This window comes from Salvelinus namaycush, chromosome 16 (assembly GCF_016432855.1).
Source record: "Salvelinus namaycush isolate Seneca chromosome 16, SaNama_1.0, whole genome shotgun sequence".
Taxonomy (NCBI): domain Eukaryota; kingdom Metazoa; phylum Chordata; class Actinopteri; order Salmoniformes; family Salmonidae; genus Salvelinus; species Salvelinus namaycush.
In genome coordinates this window covers 24,555,210-24,580,467 of record NC_052322.1, presented here as the reverse complement: position 1 = coordinate 24,580,467, position 25,258 = coordinate 24,555,210, and the positions used below count along the sequence as shown (strand labels likewise).

The 25,258-nt window shown below is 42.8% G+C and overlaps 1 protein-coding gene across 1 annotated transcript in view; it reads right to left on the bottom strand.

Annotated features, from left to right (window-relative positions):
* nphp4 (nephronophthisis 4) overlaps window positions 1–25,258 on the bottom strand; it is a 138,293-nt gene that overhangs the window by 81,092 nt on the left and 31,943 nt on the right. Inside the window, exons 4-6 of the mRNA XM_039011489.1 lie at window positions 9,464–9,655; window positions 9,157–9,301; window positions 906–961 (exon numbers count right to left, since the gene is read on the bottom strand). Of these exons, the coding sequence (XP_038867417.1) occupies window positions 906–961; window positions 9,157–9,301; window positions 9,464–9,655 (393 nt within the window). The remainder of the gene's footprint in view (window positions 1–905; window positions 962–9,156; window positions 9,302–9,463; window positions 9,656–25,258) is intronic.

Here is a 25,258-nt window from a genome sequence, read left to right as displayed (position 1 = left end):
TATCTCTGTGAGAGAGCTGCATCCATCAGAGGGCCCGGCCCCTCACTGACAGCCCCACTCAGCCTGAGAGACATCACTCACACCCCACAGCTCACCATGCCACACACACACACACACACACACACACACACTTGTGCAAACTCAGACACATTAATGTACATACATTTACAAACATGCAGAGACGCACACAGCAAACATGTACTCACATTCACATGTGCAGAAACACACACACAAGTACATATGTACCAGCACACACACACACACAACTGAAAAACATGCGCCCATGCACGTAACACACACCCGTCATTAAAAACCCTCCCCACATATATTAAGTGGATGAAGCTCTCTGCTCCATAGTACCACATCATATGCTGCAGGATATTTTGATAGACCTGATCCCTAACACTTATGTACCAAACATCCTTACTTAAACAGCCCGTTAAAACAGAGATGACACAATGACGCCCTCCGACCATGTTTCTTTCAAGAGATAATCATGTAGAACTGGGGCACAGAATGCTGTTTGTCTATCTGACTTTCTTAGCATTAGGTAGCAAACAGAGCCATTAATATACATTATATATTATTGTGTAGTATTATTATGTAGTATTATTGTGGTAGCAACTAACACTAAGTGCTTTATTAGTTTACTAGTGAAGGCTCGTATTCATGAAGACTCTCAGATATGATCAGTTTTCCTTTAAGATCACAATGAATATGATTACATGGACAGGTGGGACCTGATCCTAGATCAGCACTTAATAAATGCTCAGGAGCCATTATGACAGTATGGAGACCTATGCTTCAAAACAGAGTGGAGCTGACCATGGCTTCAGGGAACGGTTTATCCATGACTGATCATGTCTGACCATGTTAGCGGTAACTGATCTTTGAGACAGTCTTACCCCTGGGCCTTGTGGTGATCCCGGAGGAGATGCTTGAGAGGCACGCCGACTTCGACCTAAAGAGAAAAAGAAAAACAGTTAAAAAACACAGCTCTTATTTACTGTTCCTTTTACTTCCATAGAAATATAAATCCTAGAAGGGACATAGAACCTCTGACCATATCAATTTGACTGGTAAACGTATGGGTAACCAGAGCCCTATGTGCCCTGTAGTGCATTATAAAGGGAATAGGGTACAATTTGGGACATATCCCAGGTGGTGAAGGAAAAGGGATGTAGTTAGCTGTAAAATGCACATTTTACTTGCACCGTCATATTCTTGACTGAATTTGCCATCCAATGACATCCCTATAAGATGCATACACAGTAACGGAAAAGTGACATATACATAGAACTACAATGATTTACAGTGCATTCGGAAATTATTCAGACCCCTTGACTTTTCCCCCCAACTTGTTATGTTACAGCCTTATTCTAAAATGGATTAAATAAAAAATGTTCCTCAATCTACACACAATACCCCATAATAACAAAGTGAAAACGGGTTTTTAGAAATGTTTGCAAATGTATAACAAATAAAAAAACAGAAATACCTTATTTACATAAGTATTCAGACCCTTTACTATGAGACTCGAAATTGAGCTCAGGTGCATCCTGTTTCCATTGATCATCCTTGAGATGTTTCTATAACTTGATTGGAGTCCACCTGTGGTAAATTCAATTGATTGAACATAATTTGGAAGGCACACACCGGTCTTTATAAGGTCCCACAGTTGACACTGCATGTCAAAGCAAAAACCAAGCCATGAGATCGAAGGAATTGTCAGTGGAGCTCCGAGACAGGATTGTGTAGAGGCACAGATCTGGGGAAGGGTACCAAAAAAATGAAGACCACAGTGGCCTCCATCATTCTTAAAATGGAAGAAGTTTGGTAACCACCAAGACTCTTCCTAGAGCTGGCCGCCCGTCCAAACTGGGCAATCGGGGGAGAACGGCCCTGGTCAGGGAGGTGACCAAGAACCCGATGGTTGCTATGTAGAGATGGGAGAAACTTACAAAAGGACAACCATCTCTGCAGCAATCCACCAATCAGGCCTTTATGGTAGAGTGGAGAAACGGAAGCCACCCCTCAATAAAAGGCACATGAAGGCCTGCTTGGAGTTTGACAAAAGCCACCGAAAGACTCTCAGACCATGACAAAACAAGATTCTCTGGTCTGATGAAACCAATATTGAACTCTTTGGCATGAATGCCAAGTGCCACGTCTGGAGGAGAGATCCTTGATGAAAACCTGCTCCAGAGTCCTCAGGACCTCAGACTGGGGCTAAGGTTCACCTTCCAACAGGACAATAACCCTAAGCACACAGCCAAGACAACGCAGGAGAAGCTTCAGAACAAGTCTCTGAATGTCCTTGAGTGGCCAAGCCAGAGCCTGGACTTGAAACCGATCGAACATCTCTGGAGAGACCTGAAAATAGCTGTGCAGCAACGCTCCCCATCCAAGCTTGACAAGGTCTACTGAGAAGAATGGAAGAAACTCCCCAAATATAGGTGTGCCAAGCTTGTAGCGTCATACCCAAGAATACCCAAGGCTGTTATTGCTGCCAAAGGTGCTTGAACAAAGACTGAGTAAAGGGTCAGAAAACTTATGTATATGTGATGTTATTTTATTTTTAATAGTCACAAAAAATGTTTTACCTGTTTTTGGTTTGCCATTATGGGGTATTGTGTGTAGTTTAATGAGGGAAAAAAACAATTTAATCCATTTTAGAACAAGGCTGTAAAGTAACAAAATGTATAAAAGGTCAAGGGGTCTGAATACTTTTACGAATGCACTGGATCGCTACAGAGATCTACAGATCTGCCAAAATAAAGGAAACACTTTAGTAAATGAGGGATACAAAGTACAGTAACAGTCAAAAGTTTGGACACACCTACTCATTCAAGGGTTTTTCTTTACTTTTACTATGTTCTACATTGTAGAATAATAGTGAAGACATCAAAACTATGAAATTACACATATGGAATCATTCAGTAACCAAAAAAGTGTTGAACAAATCAAAATATATTTTATATTTGAGATTCTTCAAAGTAGCCACCCTTTGCCTTGATGACAGTTTTGCACACTCTTGGCATTCTCTCAACCAGCTTCATGAGGTAGTCACCTGGAAGCATTTCAATAGATTAATTTATTTCCTTCTTAATGCGTTAGGGCCAATCAGTTGTCTTGTGACAAGGTAGGGGTGGTATACAGAAGACAGCCCTATTAAGTAAAATACCAAGTCCATATTATGGCAAGAACAGCTCAAATATGCAAAGAGAAACGACAGTCCATTATTAGTTTAAGACAAAGGTCACACAATGCGGAAAATTTCAAGAACTTTGAACGTTTCTTCAAGTCGCAAAAACCATCAAGCGCTATGATGAAACTGGCTCTTATGAGGACCGCCACAGGAAAGGAAGACCCAAGGTTACCTCTGCTGCAGAGGATAAGTTCATTAGAGTTACCAGCCTCCGATTGCAGCCCAAATAAATGCTTCACAGAGTTCAAGTAACAAACAAAACTCAACATCAACTGTTCAGAGGAGACTGTGTGAATCAGGCCTTCATGGTCGAATTGCTGCAAAGAAACCACTACTAAAGGACACCAATAAGAAGAAGAGACTTGTTTGGGCCAAGAAACACAAGCAATGGACATAGACCGGTGGAAATCTGTCCTCTGGTCTGATGAGTCCAAATTTGAGGTTTTGGTTCCAACCGCTGTGTCTTTGTGAGACGCAGAGTAGGTGAACGGATGATCTCTGCATGTGTGGTTCCCACTGTGAAGCATGGAGGAGGTGGTGTGATGGTGCTTTGCTGGTGACACTGTCTATGATTTATTTAGAATTCAAGGCACACTTAACCAGCATGGCTACCACAGCATTCTGCAGCAATATGCCATCCCATCTTGTTTGAGCTTAGTGGTACTATCATTTGTTTTTCAACAGGACAATGACCCAACACACACCTCCAGGCTGTGTAAGGGCTATTTGACCAAGGAGAGTGATGGAGTGCTGCATCAGATGACCTGGCCTCCACAATCACCCGGCCTCCACAATCACCCAACCTCAACCCAATTGAGATGGTTTTGGATGAGTTGGACCGCAGAGTGAAGGAAAAGCAGCCAACAAGTGCTCAGTATATGTGGGAACTCCTTCAAGACTATTGGAAAAGCATTCCTCATGAAGCTGGTTGAGAATATGCCAAGAGTGCGCAAAGCTGTCATCAAGGCAAAGGGTGGCTACTTTGAAGAAACTCAATTATAAAATGTATTTTGATTTGTTTAACACTTTTTTTGATTAGTACATGATATTCCATATGTATTATTTCATAGTGTTTATGTCTTCACTATTATTCTACAATGTAGATAATAGTAAAAATAAAGAAAAACCCTTGAATGAGTAGGTGTGTCCAAACGTTTGACTGGTACTGTATATTAAAATCAGGTGCTGGTCACACAGGTGTGGTTGCTGAGTTAATTAAGTAATTAACACTCCATCATGCTTAAGGTCATGTAAAAAAAAGAAAAGAAAAGAAGACCAGTTACACATTATTTTGAAAACCATGGCTAGATGAGTTCTCATTGACTTTGAAAAAGGGTTCTCAAAGGAGATTAGGCGGTTTAGAGTTTGTGTTTGTGTGTCAGTCACCAGATCACAACCCAATTGAACACTTATGGGAGATTCTGGAGCAGCGCCTAACATGCTGACCACACCGCTCGCATTGCAAAAATAAATGTACACATACATGTTATTCAAATCATTGCACCCACACTGCTCGCATGCACCAACGAGCGTCTGCGTTGTCAAGTGCTAACATAGAAGTCAGTATTATTTGTGACGCTGAACGTGGTGCAAGTCCTGCCTCTCCCATGTCCTCATTAATGTATAGAAGCATATACCCACGTGCCATCTCCTTATTGGTTATACCCACGTGGGTGATTGACAGACGAACTGAGGCTGGTCGGTCGTGGTAATACACCTTCTTATGAAAGTTAGATGCCAATCGCCAAATAAAGTCCAAAGAAGAAAAAGCCTGGAAGGAGGAGATGACTAGAAACAATTCGGTTGACCGTTTCATGTGTGGATTCATTGTCGGAGTAGAGGACCTTGTGCATTTCAGGCAAAATAACAACTTAACGTTTATATCCCAGGACAAATTAGCTAGCAACAGCAAGCTAGCTAAATGGGACAAATTAGTTAGCAACTGCAAGCTAGCTAGCTAAATTGCCATAAATGTTTAATGCTTTTCGACCTGTTCCCAAATTAATATAATTGGTTCAGAGTTTGTTTTGATATTCAACCTGTGTGTCGTGATCGCGTTTGGTGTGTGGGGACAAAATCAATTTGCGCATAATGGTGCACATGTGCGTCCAGTATGGGCATGGTGTGAGACAGCGCTTTTCCACCACCATCAACAAAACACAAAATGATGGAATTTCTCATGGAAGAATGCTGTTTCATCCTTCCAATAGAGTTCCAGACACTTGTAGAATCTCTGCCGAGGTGCATTGAAGCTGTTCTATTTTATTAACACACTTTATGTTGGTGTTTCCTTTATTTTGGCAGTTACCTACCCTACAGTGTAAGGTGAAGGTGGACCTAGACGCTGATCATGGGTCCGTTTAGCATTTTCCTAACCAATTGCTAAGGTTGGAATTGGGGGAGGAGAAGCTGATCCTAGATCTGTACCTATAATGTCACCCCGGAGCTACAAGTAACTGCCAAAATAATGGAAACACCAACATAAAGTGTCTTAATAGGATGTTGGGCACCACGAGCCGCCAGAACAGCTTCAATGCTCATCAAACCACTCAGTGACTACTCGACTCGTGCTCTGTGGATGGAGGGATTGTCATCCACTCCAATCAGGATAGAAATTATTCACCATAGTATAGGTTGTAAGTAATCACTCAAATTGGCTATGTATTTATTGCCGTTTACCTTGCCCTCTAAAAGGGTTAAGTGGACCTAAACCATACCAGGAAAATGCACCCCACACCATAAGAGCTGCCAGAACCCTCATTTACTCAAGTGTTTCCATTATTTTAGCAGTTACATGTTTTTCTACATTCAACTTCTATGAACCATTAGAATTGTCCTATTGTAGACTAGATAGTAAGCACACAGTGGAACATCACTCAGACAATCTGTGACAGTGTTGTCTTTTAGCCACAGTCACAGTCTGATTCAAATGTCTTATGTAACGCTGGGTGAACTGCATCGGTAGCCATAGTGATGGCGAAATGTAAGGCTCCCCATCTCACTCTCGCTTTTTTCTCTCTCTCGTCCTACCTCTGTCCGTTTTCCTCTCTCTCTTTCTATAACTCTCTCAGCTCAGTTTCTCTCTCTCACTCACCCCCCTTCTCTGTGACTCTCTCTCTCATCCTTTGTCTGCTGGGTCAGACTGGCCTTTTGGAAATGGCTGCAGTAGCCTGGGGTGCAGTAGCCTTGCTGTAGCATCCATCTGCTCAGACTACAGTAAGTGTGGACAGGAGGACACAGTAGTGCTGGATGATGAACTTGTACCATGACACTACCATGGCACCAACCTACTCTATGGCATCCATTTTGTTTGGAGTGCTTTAAGTGGCACTGCAGACTCTACTTTTCAAATCATTAAGTGGATTTATCAGTGATAAACAGATGTTGACAGCTGAGAAATCAGGAAATTGTGAATAATGCAAGTATGGGCCATTGGAATTAATTAATAATAATCTAAGAGGACACAGCTAGATGTTTTTTCCACTTTTTTCCCGGCTTTGCTTATCATTAGCCAAGTTGTACACGATGGCGGTCAAGCAAACAGTGAGGGTTCTGTAGCTACTTCCCTGATTAATGGGAGTGCATGGACTGTGTGAGAACGCATAAGTCACACCCCACAAGACATGCCACCAGAGGTCTCTTCACAGTCCCCAAGTCCAGAACAGACTACGGGAGGCGCACAGCACTACATAGAGCCATGACAACATGGAACGACATTCCACGGTAACTGATGCAAGCAGTGGAATCAGATTTATAAAAATACACCTTATGGAAGAGCGGGGACTGTGAAGTAACAAACATAGGCACAGACACATGCATACACACACATGGATTTTGCGTTGTTGATATGTGGTAGTGGAGTATGGGCCTGAGGGCACACAGTTTGTTGTGAATTCTGAAATGAATGTATTGTAAGGTTTTTAAAATTGTATAACGGCCTTAATTTTGCGAGACCCCAGGAAGAGTAGTTGCTTCCATGGCAGCAGCTAATGGGGATCTATAATAAACACAAATACTGAACTCGGTTTAATGCCCATCATACATTTCTCATGGATACATCTAAAACGGTATGAATCGATAAGTGTCTTACTTTCCCTATTTCCAAATTACTGGCTGAAGGGGTAGGAATGCAATGTGGAATGTTTGATCCTCCTTTGATCCTCCTTGCTTGTCGGACGCAGCCATGGGGCGACAAAGACATAAATTACACAGCTCGGCTTGTAAATGAGCTGTTGTTTCTATCAGCCTTCTAGAGAAACATACAGATGAAAACACAAACAAACACACACACTTATACAGAAGCACACACACGCACACGTGGCCAAGAATGCAGAAAACAAACAAATACATGAGCGCACGTACTGTACACACCGACACATACATCCCTCTGTCTAATCAGACAACAGTCAGCACTGTTCAAACCACCAAATCAAAATAATGACAGAGGTTCATGATATTGTACTTCCTTAACAGCAGCCAACACAAAATAATTTAGGCGACATGTTCAGAGAAGGCTTTTCGAGGACACTTCAACTGCTGATTCAACTGTCATTAAACAGACTTTGCAAAGAAGCAGCCACCCCAACTGAACCTCAATCAACTCCATTCTCCGCGTAGGAAGATAAGCTGACGAGCGACAACATTAGGATGGAAATCATTGGCTATGTAGAGTCCACTCAGAGTCAAGATATACCCTCTGTCAACGACAATGGACTGAGTGTCTGAGTGCCAAGTGTTTACCAGGCTTTTATAATCAATTCTGTGACGGACAACTGCTCGCAGTTCCAATAAGTGACACTTGAAAAATATTATTATTTTCTTTCTTTTTATGTTCAAATAAAATGAAATGAAATAAAATAAATATCTTTCTGAAGCTCAGTATGGGAGATAAATAATGCAATTCAACTAACCTTTCTTTTACCAGGAATTCTCTCGAGGTTTCAACCTCTTTTCTGGGAAAGAGCTGAAATAATATAACTAATAGAACAAGAGATCTAATAACTGTGCCTTCAATATAGGTTGCAACTGTACCCTAATACAATAGTGTCATATCATTAGCCGTTGTTGTTATGAGTGCCATACATAGACAGTAACACATCAGTGCTTTCACGAATGATAGCAAAATATGTCTCCGGTTCTGTTGCATACATAGCCTACCAAAAAGGCTCAAGTCTGATGAGTTCGGATTGCAACTCAACTCTTTTCCGGAGCAGAAGCTAGCGTGAGATACCGATGTCAGGCTTGTTCAAAATCAAGGGGCCATATCGAGCCCTGGCCAAAGTCTCTTCCGGATATTCTACTTCTTTGTCGGAGCATTCTAATCCTGTAGAGAGCAGGTGGTGCCAATGAGATAACACTGCGGTGGTTGGGAGTCCCATTATGCATATTGCTTCTGATGGATGGTAGTCAGAACTTTGAAGCCCTTCTCCAGGGGTGACTAACTGTGGCAGTGTGTGTGCCTGAAAAGTATGCATGTTGGTCTGCGAGCAGCCTTTCTGGCATGCCATGCTTTCCCTGTTACGATAAACAAAATCTGTTATGGTGAGGAAACAAACACAGGCAGTCACGTTTGAAGTGATTTCATAGTCCAATTCAAACTAGAAATAACCTTTTCTATGTCAGCCATTTTCAAAGGGAATCTCTTCACTACTTAGGAGTTCAGAATGTGTCAGTCGTTTGAGGGGAAAAAAACTGTTTGTTTTTTAGAAGACTAAAGCCATTATGAGAAATAAAAGGACATTGTGACTGAGGCTACTGATACATGTCAGCTATGTGATTAAGACAACATAGAAAAGCAGAAAAAGCTGGATATTGGCTATTGGATACTTCAGTTCAAATAAAAATGTTAATAAGGATAATGTCCAGAAAAGCAGGAATTCCTGATTAATCAGGAAGAGTCCCATCCATGACTGATACAGATGGAGATATCCCCCCGTGATGATATGTACCTGGTGAGGGAGGTTTCCTCTGCTGTGCTGCCATTTCCTCCTGTCCTGTCCTGCTCCTCCTCAGAGACACGGCTGTGCTGGACGAGGCCTTCTGCACTGAGCTGGAAGACACACGGAACCTGACCATGTCCCTCTCATCGACCACCTCCGAGAGAGGACCAGAGAGACAGACAGAAAGCGAGAGAGGCAGAGCGAGAGAAAGACAGATAGAAAGAGAAGTCAGTGTGGGACTGCCAAATGAGCAGCTGATCCATCATCTCATCTAATGAATTGGTTAATATCACACATTATGAGAAATATGTGTTACCTGGGCAGGACTTTGGCTGTTGGAGGAAGAGGTATAGGCCATGACTCCATAGGGGTTGGGCGTAGAGCCGCCCTGCAGACTAAGCTTCACTTCTTCGGCCCTCAGGGCACCCCACTCCTGGAAGGGGCACCACATCCCCCAGCGCAGGCACTGCATGAAGGCTGTCCGGGAGATTGTGGAGGTCGAGGAGAGCTTTGGAACCCAAAAACACCCAGAGTCAGTAGAACCTTTAGAGGTAAAGAAAAACTTCAAGCATTATATGTAGTGCGAGGCCCAACACTTTGCCAGACAGGAAGAAGTGGAGAGCTCCTTGTGACCTTATGTTCCGAAAGGGATGAAGAGGATTCATAAAGTAAGTAAGCAAGCATTTGTAGTCTATATGTTATAACTGCTGCTACACAATAATTAAATGTAGAAAAATAACTGAATACTAGCCATCTTTGTTTGTGGGAGTTTATACCATTCCTGTTAGTATTCCGATCAGGAGCAGCGGAAATTGTTTAGAAGTCAGTATACCGTCAGAGGTCCTTATCAGTCAAAGGTCTTCTCGACAGTCGAAAAAAGTTCCATTTGCTCCAATGGCTTTCTCCGCAAATATTGTATCATGGTTGAAAGAGACGAAAATTAAATGGCTGAGGAAAAACAATAGTGGTCCAGCAATTCCAATTTGAGGGCATTGTCCTTTCGCTTCAGGCAAGACTGGAGTCCAAGGTTATTATAGTTGTGATTTTCTATTTGTTTTTATTTCTATTAGTTTGTTTATTTCTAGTTTAGTTTCAGTTAGTTCATTCTTGATTTACTACTTTTGTTTTAGTTTTATAACTTATTATATTATTTAGTTTCAGTGTTAGGGAAAGACAGTAGGTAGGCTAGGAGCCATTTATGTGTTGTATGCCTACAGTTTGTGTTTTGGGGGATATCAAATGTTCCCACTGTGGGGCCGTAATACCCAAGGTGATGGGTCAGGTCATAGGTTTGGTTGTGTTTAAATTATAAATCAAATCTTAATGAGACTTGACTATGTTGCCCAGTTGTCAGTTACGACGAGTAAGACCTTCTCTTGTAGGTTGAGCAACACACATGCTGTGCTTCGTTGAAGCAGGCTGATATGCCCATAAACGAAGCAGTCCGCCGTCCTTTCTTGATACATCCGTCTACACACATGGTTATTTCGATGTCTCTTTCAGAATCTCCTTAACTTTCTGGGTTGCTGTATCCATTTGCAAAGCAACCACCCCGTTTAATCTAGAAGCGCCAGGAGTATTACATTTGGGATCAAGTGTTTGGTTGAATTTTCTGAAGGCTGGCTAATAGCACAGTCTTGTGGACTTGCCAGACTGGATGAATAAATTAATGAGTGCTTCTTCTATTTAAAAAAAAAAACTAATTTGAATTAGGTTGCCATGTTTCTGTTATTTACAAGCAAATGGCTAAAGTGGGTTGTCCTAACGTTACAGTTGATGTGCAGCTACTAAGAGCTGGTGACTGTCTCACCTTGTCTTTATCCTGAAATTTTTTGTATTTCTTTGTGGGTACTGTTCAGATGAACTTTGAGGTTGGTTGGCTTTTCCCAGTTCCACACACGCTGCTGATACTACAACACATTTGCTTTTGTCCTTTCCAGCATTGTTTAACTTTTTGCTGCCACCATTGTTCACACCTATGGTTCACACTCAAGCACGCCCTCTGATTTCTTCCCTATTAGAGATATCACTAACTCTACTGATAGCTATAGTGATGCACAAGCTAGCCTATTTGAAATGTCGGCATATACTGGCAGCATTTACCCGCCAGATTCAGAAGCTTGAAAACTCCATAAAAAAGTAAGATTGAAAACCCACTTTCATTTTGAAGTTTAGAAGGAAAAAAAACTAAAACTAAATGTTTTTTTTTTAATTTTAGTTCATTTTGCAGTCAAATATAGTTTCAGTATTGTTTTCGTTTTTCAAATGTTTTTCTTAATTATTTTATTTCAGTTTACTAAATTGTTTTCCCATTTTAGTTTTCATTTTAGTTTCAGTTTTCCTTTAATATAATAACCTTGCTGGAGTCCCAGAGGAATGTTACTAAAGCATGTCCAGTCTATAGGACATTGGTCTATAGGCCATAGTATGGGCAATGTGGTCATGATCAGGGGTTCTGTAACTGGGGGTCGATAGAAACTAGACGAACAAAGAGGTGTAATGGGTTCGCACTCAAAAATATGTTGCATGAAGCTTACTTCATTATTCTCTATTTTACTGCATCAGTGATAGTGTACACTGACATTTCAGATTTACAGCCTTCTTCAGTGTGTAGGTACAATTAGATGTCAATCTCCTGGGATTTCATTTGTTTACCTTGTTAACCACCTGAATCGAATTCAGGGATAGTTTTGGTGTTTCAAATGAAGAGGGTGGCTTAGCAAGTAAACTAAAAGGGGGAAAAAATCTTTGAAGGCAAACTGAGGGGGAAAGAGGACTATGTAGAAAACAATATATACCATTTAAAGGGATACTTCAGGATTTCGGCAATTAAGCCCTTTATCTACTTCCCAAGAGTCAGATTAACTCATGGATACAATTTGTATGTCTCTGCATCCAGTATGAAGGAAGTTAGAGGTCGTTTTTCAAGCCAATGCTAACTAGCACAAGCACAATTACTGGAGGTCTATGGTATCTACTAGCATGCTAGCAGTTACAATAGAATTCTACAGTATTTCAATGAATTGTTTCAAGTGGGGACAGTAACATTAGAATTACACTTAAAGGAAATTGTTTATATATATCTTAATTTAGTTAGCAACTTCCTTCAAACTGCACCAGAGACATAAAAATGGTATCCACGAGTTCATCGGACTCTGGGGAAGTAGATAAAGTGCTTCTTTGCCAAAATCCTGAAGTATCCCTTTAATGTTCATGTTGTGATGTTCAGCACTTGTAGTATTCATTGATATTTGCGTCATATTAATTACTGATATTGCACAACTCCTCAAATATCATGAGCCTTCTATGTTCGAACTAAGGAACGAACGCACACACGCACGTGCATTTCCTAGCTAGCCCCGTTCTACAGTAGGCCTTAATACAAGTGATACATCTCCCCCCATCACCTGAGAACAGTCACACGTGCACTTTAGGAGCAGATTTGTTGTACTTAAACATGATTTACAATGAGTCCCGTGGTGCCTCTACTTCACTCTGAAGACAGCCATTCATGGAAAAAATGTAATTCCCGCGAGCAGTTTCGCAGAATCGATTAATAAGCCGGTCAGCCTCAGACCAAAGTAATCAATCACAGGTAGGGAGGAAGAAATACATAAGAAATCCTGCATGTGCCAAGGCCACGTCAGATACAGTATTCTAGAGAAATAAAATCATTCTGAAAGTGTTTCGTTCAACAACAGATGAATAATGCCCCTCAAGGTTGCATCCTGACCAATTATGTATACAGCATAAATAAACCCTGGATTGCTGATGCTATGTATTGGCCAATGAGAGGCTTTGAAGCCACCGGTCCGCCATACAGAGCTCGCCAGCTTGTAGTCTTAAAAAATGTAAATGAGTTACATCAGATTCGTTCAGCAATTCCAATGTGGAAAATGAATTGGGAAAGAATAGAGTTTTGGGATGAACGCCGAAAATAAGGTCTGAGGTTAACACAGGCTTAGGATACATTATTTTGTGCTTTCATCCAATAACACTACAAAAACTCCATTAATTTCCCCATAGGCTTTGGTCAACAAGCCATTGCAGAGTTAGTGCCTACAAATAGACGCTGTTACTATTGCTCTCTATTGGCACTCCCCAGAAGAAGCAGGCTTTTCATAAGAATGAATGGAATTCTACAGTATTTCAATGAAATGTTTCAAGTGGGGACAGTAACATTAGAATTACACTTAAAGGAAATTGTTTATATATATCTTAATTTAAAAAAGTTTAGCACACAATATAATTAAAAATGATTCATTAGGGTGTCTGTAATAGAATAAATGTGGCAAAAACAAATGTAGACATTAATAAATGCATTTCTATAGGTTCCCCAAAAATGTTACAATGGTGGGGGAGTGTCAAGATGAAGGTGCAGTGGCTTTTAATGGGACCCATTGAGTATTGTGCAAAAAGCAACTGAAAGCAACTGGATGATCAAGACTGTTGGAAGAATGGTCTATGGACAGATACATCAAAAGCATAACTTTTTGGATGACATGGGTCCCATTATGCCTGGCGAAAATTATGGTTCTGGGATGCTTTGCTGCCTCAGGACCTGGACAACTTGCCTTAATAGAATGAATAATTAATTCTGCTCTCTATCAGAGAATTCTACAGAAGAATTTCAGGCCATCCGTTTGTGAGCTGAAGCGCAGCTGGGTCATACAGCAGGACAATAATACAAAACACACAATCAAGTCTACATGAAAATGGCAACAAAAAAACAAAAACATTTTAAGTTTTGGAATAGCCTAGTCAAAGTCCAGACCTAATCCTAACTGAGTTAAAGCAGTTCTGCATGCAAGGGTGGGCCAAAATTCCTCCACATCGAGACTGATCAACAACTACAGGAAGCATTTGGTTGCAGTCAATACAGCTACTTAGTGTAAGAGGGCAATTACTTTTTCACACAGGGGAATTGGGTGTTGCATGACATTGTTAATTTTTTTGTTATTTTTAAAATCAGATTCTCTTTATCTAATATTAGGTTTTGGTTGAAGATCTGATAACATTCAGAATCAAACATATGCAAACATTTAGAAAATCATAAAGGGGCAAAAACTTTTTCATGTCATAAAGTGCAGTCGGAAAGTATTCATACCCTTTTTCCACATTTTGTTACGTTACAGCTTTATTTCGAAAATGGATTAAATTAAAAAAAAGTCCTTATCTACACACAATACCTCAATGACTGTAACGACAGCCTTCCTCCTCTTCTTCTGAAGAGGAGGTGTAGCAGGGATCGGACCAAGACACAGCGTATTCCATGTTCAACATGATTTTAATAAAGAGACGAATAACGTTAACACTATACAAATACAAAAATAACAAACGTGGCAAAACGAAACAGTCCTATCTGGTGCAGAGAAACACAAAGACAGGAAACAACCACCCACAAATCCCAACACAAAACAGGCTACCTTAATATGGTTCCCAATCAGAGACAATGACAAACACCTGCCTCTGATTGAGAACCACATCAGGCCAATTGACAATCCCCACATAGAAACACAAAACATAGAATGCCCACCCAGCTCACGTCCTGACCAACACAAAACAAGGAAAACACACAAGAACTATGGTCAGAACGTGACAGTACCCCCCCCCCCCACAAGGTGCGGACTCCGACCGCACAACCTAAACCTATAGGGGGGGGGGGGGGGGGTCTGGGTGGGCATCTCTCCGCGGTGGCGGCTCTGGCGCTGGACGAGGACCCCACTCCACCATTGTCTTTGTCCATCTCCCTAGCGTCCTTTGAGTGGCGACCCTCGCCGCCGACCTTGGCCTAAGAACCCTAACAACGGGCCCCACCAGACTGAGGAAACTCCTCCGGACCGAGGGACAGCTCCGGACCGAGGGACAGCTCCGGACCGAGGGACAGCTCATGACAGAGAGGTAGCTCATGACAGAGAGGTAGCTCATGACAGAGAGGCAGCTCCGGACTGAATGGCAGCTCCTGACTGGCGGGCGGCTCTGGCGGCTCCTGACTGGCGGGCGGCTCTGGCGGCTCCTGACTGGCGGGCGGCTCTGGCGGCTGCTGACTGGCGGGCGGCTCTGGCGGCTGCTGACTGGCGGGCGGCTCTGGCGGCTGCTGACTGGCGGGCGGCTCTGGCGGCTCCTGACTGGCGGGCGGCTCTGGCGGCTCCTGACTGGCGGGCGGCTCTGGCGGCTGCTGACTGGCGGGCGGCTCTGGCGGCTGCTGACTGGCGGGCGGCTCTGGCGGCTGCTGACTGGCGGGCGGCTCTGGCGGCTGCTGACTGGCGGGCGGCTCTGGCGGCTGCTGACTGGTGGTACCGGACTGGAGACACGCACCTCAAGGTTAGTGCGGGGAGCAGGAACAGGGCGTACAGGGCTCTGGAGACGCACAGGAGGCTTGGTGCGTGGTGCCGGAACTGGTGGTACTGTGCTGGAGACACGCACATCAAGGCTAGTGCGGGGAGCAGGAGCAGGGCTCTGAAGACGCACAGGAAGCCTGGTGCGTGGTGTTGGCACTGGTGGTACTGGACTGGGGCGAGGAGGTGGCACCGGATAGACCGGACCGTGAAGGCGTACTGGAGCTCTTGAGCACCGAGCCTGCCCAACCTTTTCTGGTTGAATGCTCCCCGTAGCCAGGCCAGTGCGGGGAGGTGGAATAACCCGCACTGGGCTGTGCTGGCGAACCGGGGACACCATGCGTAAGGCTGGTGCCATGTACACCGGCCCGAGGAGACGCATTGGAGACCAGCTGCGTTGAGCCGGCTTCATGGCACCTGGCTCGATGCCCACTCTAGCCCGGCCGATACGTGGAGCTGGGATGTACCGCACCGGGCTATGCACACGTACAGGAGACACCGTGCGCTCTTCCGCATAACACAGTGTCTGCCCGTACTCCCGCTCTCCACGGTAATCACACACCTCAGGGCGAGTACCGTGTATACTACGCCAAACCAACAGCTCTCTCTCTTCGGCCTCCTCCAATTTGACCAACAACTCATCGAATGTCTCATAATCTCCCATCCTTTCACTTTTCTCCAACCTGTCCAATAACTCCTCCACATTCTCCGACTCGTACCTCAATTTCGCCAACTGCTCCATATGGTAAGCACGGGGAACTGGCTCAAGTCTCCTACTTGACCCAGCCACACTCCCCGTGTGCCCCCCCCCCCCCCAAGACATTTTTGGGGGAGCCTCTCGGGTTTCCAGCCGCTCTGCCTTGCTAGCTCCTGCCGCTGCTGCCGCTGCTTCCCGTTACCGCGCTGCTTGGTCCGAGTTTGGTGGGTAGTTCTGTAACGACAGCCTTCCTCCTCTTCGTCTGAAGAGGAGGTGTAGCAGGGATCGGACCAAGACGCAGCGTATTCCGTGTTCAACATGATTTTAATAAAGAGACGAATAACGTTAACACTATACAAATACAAAAATAACAAACGTGGCAAAACGAAACAGTCCTATCTGGTGCAGAGAAACACAGACAGGAAACAACCACCCACAAATCCCAACACAAAACAGGCTACCTTAATATGGTTCCCAATCAGAGACAATGACAAACACCTGCCTCTGATTGAGAACCACATCAGGCCAATTGACAATCCCCACATAGAAACACAAAACATAGAATTGCCCACCCAGCTCACGTCCTGACCAACACAAAACAAGGAAAACACACAAGAACTATGGTCAGAACGTGACAATGACCAAGCAAAAACAGATTGAGAAATGTTTGCAAATTAAGAAAAAAACAGAAATTCCTTATTTACATAAGTATTCAGACCCTTTGCTATGACTCGAAATTGAGCTCAGGTGCATCCTGTTTCCATTGATCATCCTTGAGATGTTTCTACAACTTTACTGGAGTCCACCTGTGGCATGATTTGGAAAGGCACACACCGGTCTATATAAAAGGTTGACAGTGCATGTCAGAGCAAAAACCAAGCCATAAAGTCAAATGTATTATCCGTAGAGCTCCGAGACAGGATTGTGTCGAGGCACAGATCTGGGGAAGGGTACCAAAACATTTCTGCAGCATTGAAGATCCCCAAGAACACAGTGCTGAGTAAAGGGTCTGAATAATTATGTAAATGTGATATTTCAGTTTTTATTTTTAGTATATTTGGAAACTTTTCCAAAAACCTGTTTTTGCTTTGTCATTATGGTGTATTGTGTGTAGATTGATGAGGGGGGGAAAACAATTTAATCCGTTTTAGAATAAGACTAACATAACATAACAAAACGTGGAGGGTCTGAATACTTTCCGAATGCACTGTATTCCCCCCGCAAGTGCAGACATTAACTGCTACTTCACTGAATTGAAACTCGAAAATGGGGGCCGTAAAACAGATAGCCATATATATTCCCAGGAGGCACTGCCTGTTTTTCCATTTCACGAGGTCGAATTAATAAGATGTTTCATAAGAAATATTAATTCAAGCGAGTCCATTTTGAAAGTGATGATTATGTAAGTAATTTTTAACTAGGGAGAGATACGTTTATTGTGTGGTGGAAGTAGCCAGTAAAAAATATGAGGCAATTTATCTAATGTGTCTGTTTTCAACACCCTCTCTTTTGAGCTCTCGCTCAGAGCAGACTGTCGTGTCTAGCACATGGTCTAACACTTTGTTCTGTAATGTTTAATGAATATTCTCGGTTTGGGTTTGACCTGTGGGAAGAAATGCTGGTTGGATATCTGAGGAGCAAATGTGAGGGGAAACAAAGCACCAATTACAGGCGTCTTCTACAGTGCAGAGAATGCTCTTATCTGCCCAGCGTTCTCCTCTTATCACAAACTTCCAAAGTCTTCCAACTCTAGAAAACGGCTCAAACTTGACTAAATTACTGTTAGTGCATATTAAAGACAGGCATTTTATATCCACACGAGCTGGAGGCGAACAACCCTTTGAAACTGGGCATGTTTCTGCATAGATAGCTCTTCAGCACAGCCTTCAGAATTCAGAACTGCCACGATAGCATCAACATGAACCCAAACACTCTTGTTAACTGGCTCAGAGAGGGTTCTTTCAACAAGATACATTCCAAGAACCCTTTATTACATAGTTAACCACCATCAAACACAGCCCATGGATAGTATACAAGCAATGGAACAAAAGGAACCCATTCAGGGGACAGTTAACTCCCTAACCCAATTTTCTGTGTGAGATTTTGAAAGAGCACTCCGTATAGGCATCAAAGTGGTGTGATCTACACATAAACTGCATAGAGCAGCAACTCAACTGGGCAGACAAAAGCATCTTGTGGAGATTCTCAATACGGCTTTTCAATCATCATCTGAGTAAACAAACAAACAGGGATATTATAAATAGGTACTGTACGGCTGAAGCCGGGGGGGAAATGCAACATTTATTATGCGGCTAATCTTTGAACACGAACATACTGTATACAGACAGTCAACATCGTTCAATGGCAGAAGTAAGCTGAAGGATTGTGTTCTCTCACTGAGTGAATATTGCAATCATCTAGTAGAGGGAGCTCAACATTATGCCAAGGAGCGGATGTAGGCGGTTTAATTGTGATGGCTTGAGGGGGGACATTTGGCCGTTGGTCTTAGTAAGCTCAAGCCCCCCTCCTTGGATCTACACAGTACAAATGAGTAGGTGACACCTCCAAGATCAGGGGCACTGACTCATTCTGTAATCTTACTCAGTGAGTCATGTTCAGCTACAATACAATGAACGACCTGTCGTGACAACAGAGCGATGTTGTATCCATGCCATCAGATTCCAGGGTGATAATACTGAATGTTGGTCTATGCCCTCTACTACCATATTCAGATGAACCGATTAAAAAAAGCTTGCCTTTAGCTATGTAAATGTGTAAATGTTATGTGACAGTCATTGGTTTGAAAAACAATCCTTTCAGAAACTAGGGTCAAGAAATCCCTTCAGATATTTTGAAAATATATACCGGTAGTCAAGAAATTGGGTGTATATTAAAAAAAAAGGGGGGAAAAAAGTGTCATTAAATTGCATTTTGGAAGCAAACACGCATATGGTAATGCAACAACAGTGGAGATGAGAGAGAAAAAGAGAAAGGGTCGCCTGAGGCAAAGACGAGCGAGAGGGAAACTTTTTCAGAAAGTTATACAGACAACAATAATAGCAAGCGATGTCACTGCACACATAGGCCTCATTGCTGAAAATGGCAAAGAATTTTTCTGGGAGAAGAATCCATCAAGTGTGTTTAGTCGAGTAAAATGCAATGTTTTGGCATCCGCAGACAAAACAAGTATTTCATTGTCAAATGTGAAATTGGGGGAAAATATAGATCTCATGTCTGTAACCTGGGGCCATGAAATCTTCAAACTTTGAAAGAGAGACAACCTAAATTACAGACAGTGACCAATTCTGGGCCTCTACTACAAAGGTTAATTTATTAACTATGCCTGAGTTAAGCACATGCTGACTAGACCGGCCACGTGGGTGAGTCCACCATCACGCGCATGTTAATTTTGTACATCCACTCCAGAAATGATTGCGACGTGCAGGTTGAAAAAAAAGAAAAAAACTCTAACCAACTATATTAATTTGGGGACAAGTCGAAAACACATGAAACAATCATGGACATTTAGCTAGCTAGCTTGCTGTTGCTAGCTCATTTGTCCTGGGATATAAACATTGGGTTGTTATTTTACCTGAAATGAACTTTGGAACTTTGTAGAATTGTTGAATAACATGTACAGTATGTGTAAATGTATTTTGCAATGCTCACACACTCAACACGAGCGGTGTGGTCAGCATGTTAAGCAGTCGAATCTATGGAAAGATAAAAACAATTATGCATTAATGTATACAGCCTTTGAGATTCCCAAAAAGGAGCCCGACTTTCAACATCTCAGGCTTTTTCGCAAGCAGTGGGAGATTGGGAATTATTCCTAAATTAGAGGAAAGCGCATTGATGGGAGACTGAGTCTGACAGTTATTACTATTAGTGCAGTCTGCTGGGCGGTTGGAGTCATTATTTCAGCCAAAACCCTGTGACAGGAAGCGGCCCAGAGCTTTCCACTACTTATTCTCCACAATGAGCAGCCCTGCAGAAAGTGAAGAAACATGCACCGAGATCATTAACTTAACATTTTCATCCATCTGCTAGAAGACTCAGTCACTCGGATTCTGTGTTCTTTTCAACTCAGCCCCACCAAGACCAAATAATGCTTAGAAGACTTGAGTCGGGTGTCAGATTCAGCATTCGCTGATTGCAGAATCCTCAAGGAGAGTTCATGAGAGCTGGGACTTTTGCTGAAACCAATTTATTGTGGAATAGACAGTCATTGTTATTTTCTGGGGATTCCAGTGCAGGCCTGTGGAGTGAACATGCATGTAGTCTATTCATCTGTCTACCTTGTGAAGTGAACATAAGTGCAAAGAATACAAACATCCAAAAGCAACACAGGGATTTAATAACCGGGGTGAAGGCTTTGCCATAGCATAAAGAAGGGGATCACCTCTTCTGCGCCAAAGCAAATATTAGTATATCAACCACGTCCCTTCAAAGCAGTCAGTGGGCACAATCTTACTTTTCATTTAGCCCAGCATATGATTGAATAAGATGTCTTTCGGAGGGTAGAATTGTCGAGTATGTGAGAAAAAGTAATTACAACTAGCTCTGGCCATTTCTGCACATCAAATCAAACTGAAAAACCAGCAAAGGATTATGTAAAGGGTACAAAAAACAGTCTGTAATTGTATAAGGGTACACGTGTACTGTAGTAAAGTACTGGAGCGTATCCATTCCATTAACTGTACTGTTCCATCAACTACTGTAAACCCAAGCCCTTGTTTTTATTTGTTGGCTTTATGTAGGCTATTTTACATAGTTGATAATGGCAATATCAGTTACTTTTTAGGTTTGTATCATTTTTATTTAGGTTTGGATATAATTTTTATTAACTACATGACAATGACTTTGCGATATGAAGACGTTATTATAAATTAAATGAAACTATTTCACAGAAATTTGCATAATGAAACCATAACTGGTAAGCAGAACGGTAGAAATTGTAAGATAAATTGGCATTCCACCTGAGAAAGGTTGCCGACTACTAGTGCAGCCTATTAACGGGAACTTCAGGAGTAATGGAAGAATTTGACAAAGCCAGCCGGAGCGGGAGGAGAGTAGTTGGGTCAGGTTAAGGTGTTTCTCATCTAGATATATGGCGCCCTCGAGGCGTTTGTCTTATTTAATCAAAAAGTAAGCTTAGTGTCAGACTAGCACAATGCATATAGTTAATTTTATTAAAACACATAGGGTGTGTCTATACAGTGTATTCGGAAAGTATACAGTCGTGGCCAAAAGTTTTGAGAATGACACAAATATTAATTTGTACAAAGTCTGCTGCCTCAGTTTGTATGATGGCAATTTGCATATACTCCAGAATGTTATGAAGAGTGATCAGATGAATTGCAATGAATTGCAAAGTCCCTCTTTGCCATGCAAATTAACTGAACCCCCCCCAAAAAATCCACTGCATTTCAGCCCTGCCACAAAAGGACCAGCTGACATCATGTCAGTGATTCTCTCATTAACACAGATGTGAGTGTTGACGAGGACAAGGCTGAAGATCACTCTGTCATGCTGATTGAGTTCGAATAACAGACTGGAAGCTTCAAAAGGAGGGTGGTGCTTGGAATCATTGTTCAACCATGGTTACCTGCAAGGAAACACGTGCCGTCATCATTGCTTTGCACAAAAAGGGCTTCACAGGCAAGGATATTGCTGCCAGTAAGATTGCACCAAAATCAACCATTTATCGGATCATCAAGAACTTCAAGGAGAGCGGTTCAATTGTTGTGAAGAAGACTTCAGAGCGCCCAAGAAAGTCCAGCAAGCGCCAGGACCGTCTCCTAAAGTTGATTCAGCTGCGGGATCGGTGCACCATCAGTACAGAGCTTGCTTAGGAATGGCAGCAGGCAGGTGTGAGTGCATCTGCACGCACAGTGAGGCGAAGACTTTTGGAGGATGGCCTGGTGTCAAGAAGGGCAGCAAAGAAGCCACTTCTCTCCAGGGAAAAACATCAGGGACAAACTGATATTCTGCAAAAGGTACAGGGATTGGACTGCTGAGGACTGGGGTAAAGTCATTTTCTCTGATGAATCCCCTTTCCGATCATTTGGGGCATCCGGAAAAAAGCTTGTCCGGAGAAGACAAGGTGAGCGCTACCAACAGTCCTGTGTCATGCCAACAGTAAAGCATCCTGAGACCATTCATGTGTGGGGTTGCTTCTCAGCCAAGGGAGTGGGCTCACTCACAATTTTGCCTAAGAACACAGCCATGAATAAAGAATGGTACCAACACATCCTCCGAGAGCAACTTCTCCCAACCATCCAGAAACAGTTTGGTGATGAACAATGCCTTTTCCAGCATGTTGGAGCACCTTGCCATAAGGCGATAGTAATAACGAAGTGGCTCGGAGAACAAAACATTGATATTTTGGGTCCATGGCCAGGAAACTCCCCAGACCTTAATCCCATTGAGAACTTGTGGTCAATCCTCAAGAGGCGGGTGGACAAACAAAAACCCACAAATTCTGACAAACTCCAAGCATTGATTATGCAAGAATGGGCTGCCATCAGTCAGGATGTGGCCCAGAAGTGAATTGATAGCAAGACAGGGCAGATTGCAGAGGTTTTGAAAAAGAAGGGTCAACACTGCAAATATTGACTCGTTGCATCAACTTCATGTAATTGTCAATAAAAGCCTTTGACACTTATGAAATGCTTGTAATTATACTTCAGTATTCCATAGTAAAATCTGACAAAAATATCTAAAGACACTGAAGCAGCAAACTTTGTGGAAATTAATATTTGTGTCATTCTCAAAACTTTTGGCCACGACTGTACACTAGATGCTTTACAGAACCCTTTAATTTTTCCACATTTTGTTATGCTACAGCCTTATTCTGAAATTAATTAAATCATTTTTTCCCCCATCAATCTACACATAATACCCCATAATGACAAAGGAAAAACAGCTTGTTAAACATTTTTGCAAAATATAACATTTACATAAATATTCAGACTCTTTACTCAGTACTTTCTTGAAGCACCTTTGGCAGCAATTACAGCCTCGAGTCTTCTTGGGTATGACGCTACAAGCTTGACACACCTGTATTTAGGGAGTTTCTCCCATTCTTCTCTGCAGATCCTTACAAGCACTGTCAGGTTGGATGGGGAGCGTTGCTACACAGCTATTTTCAGATCTCTCCAGAGATGTTTGATCGGGTTCAAGTCCGGGCTCTGACTGGGCCACTCAATGAAATCCCGAAGCCACTCCTGTGTTGTCTTGGCTGTGTGCTTAGGGTCATTATCCTGTTGGAAGATGAACCTTCGCCCCAGTCTGAAATCCTGAGCAGGTTTTCAACAAGGATCTCTCTGTACATTGATCCGTTCATCTTTCCCTCGATCCTGACTAGTCTCCCAGTCCCTGCAGCTGAAAAACATCCACACAGCATGATGCTGCCACCACCATCCTTCACCATAGGGATGGTACCAGGTTTCCTCCAGAAATTACGCTTGGCAGTCAGACCAAAAGTTCAATATTGGTTTCATCAGACCAGAGAATCTTGTTTCTCATGGTCTGAGAGTCTTTAGGTGTCTTTTGGCAAACTCCAAGCAGGCTGTCATATGCCTTTTATCGGGGAGTGACTTCCCTGTGGCCACTCTACCATAAAGGCCTGAATGGTGGCGTACTGCAGAGATGACGGTCCTTCTGGAAGGTTCTCCCATCTCCACAGAGGAACTCTGGAGCACTGTCACAGTGACCATCGGGTTCTTGGTCACCTCCCTGACCAAGGCCCTGCTCCCTCGATAGCTCAGTGTGGCCGGGCGGCCAGCTCTAGGAAGAGTCTTGGTGGTTCCAAACTACTTCCATTTAAGAATGACGGAGGCCAATGTGTTCTTGGGGACTTTCAATGACGCATACATGTTTTGGTAACCTTCCCCAGATCTGTGCACAATCCTGTCTCAGAGCTCTACGGACAATTCAATTGACCTCATGGCTTGGGTTTTGCTCTGACATGCACTGTCAACTGTTGGATCTTATATAGACAAGTGTGTGCCTTTCCAAATCATGTCCAATCAATTGAATCTACCACAGGTGGACCCCAATCAAGTTGTGGAAACATCTCAAGGATGATCAATGGAAACAGGATGCGCCTGAGCTCAATTTCGAGTCTCATAGCAAAGGGTCTGAATACATACGTAAATAAGGTATCTGTTTTTTATATTTAATAAATGCGTAACAATTTCTACAAACCTGTTATCGCTTTGTCATCATGTGGTATTGTGTGTAGATTGATGAGCATTTTATTTTATCCACCTTAGAATAGGCTGGAAAAAGTCAAGGGGTTTGAATACTTTCCAAATGCACTGTATAACCCTAACCCATCTGTATAACGCTAACCCACTGTATGCCCTAACCCATCTGTATAACCCTAACCCATCTGTATAACGCTAACCCATCTGTATAACGCTAACCCATCTGTATAACCCTAACCCATCTGTATAACGCTAACCCATCTGTATAACGCTAACCCACTGTATGCCCTAACCCATCTGTATAACCCTAACCCATCTGTATAACCCTAACCCATCTGTATAACGCTAACCCACTGTATGCCCTAACCCATCTGTATAACCCTAACCCATCTGTATAACCCTAACCCATCTGTATAACCCTAACCCATCTGTATAACCCTAACCCATCTGTATAACCCTAACCCATCTGTATAACCCTAACCCATCTGTATGCCCTAACCCATCTGTATAACCCTAACCCATCTGTATAACCCTAACCCATCTGTATAACGCTAACCCACTGTATGCCCTAACCCATCTGTATAACCCTAACCCATCTGTATAACCCTAACCCATCTGTATAACCCTAACCCATCTGTATAACCCTAACCCATCTGTATAACCCTAACCCATCTGTATAACGCTAACCCACTGTATGCCCTAACCCATCTGTATAACCCTAACCCATCTGTATAACCCTAACCCATCTGTATAACCCTAACCCATCTGTATAACCCTAACCCATCTGTATAACCCTAACCCATCTGTATAACCCTAACCCATCTGTATAACGCTAACCCACTGTATGCCCTAACCCATCTGTA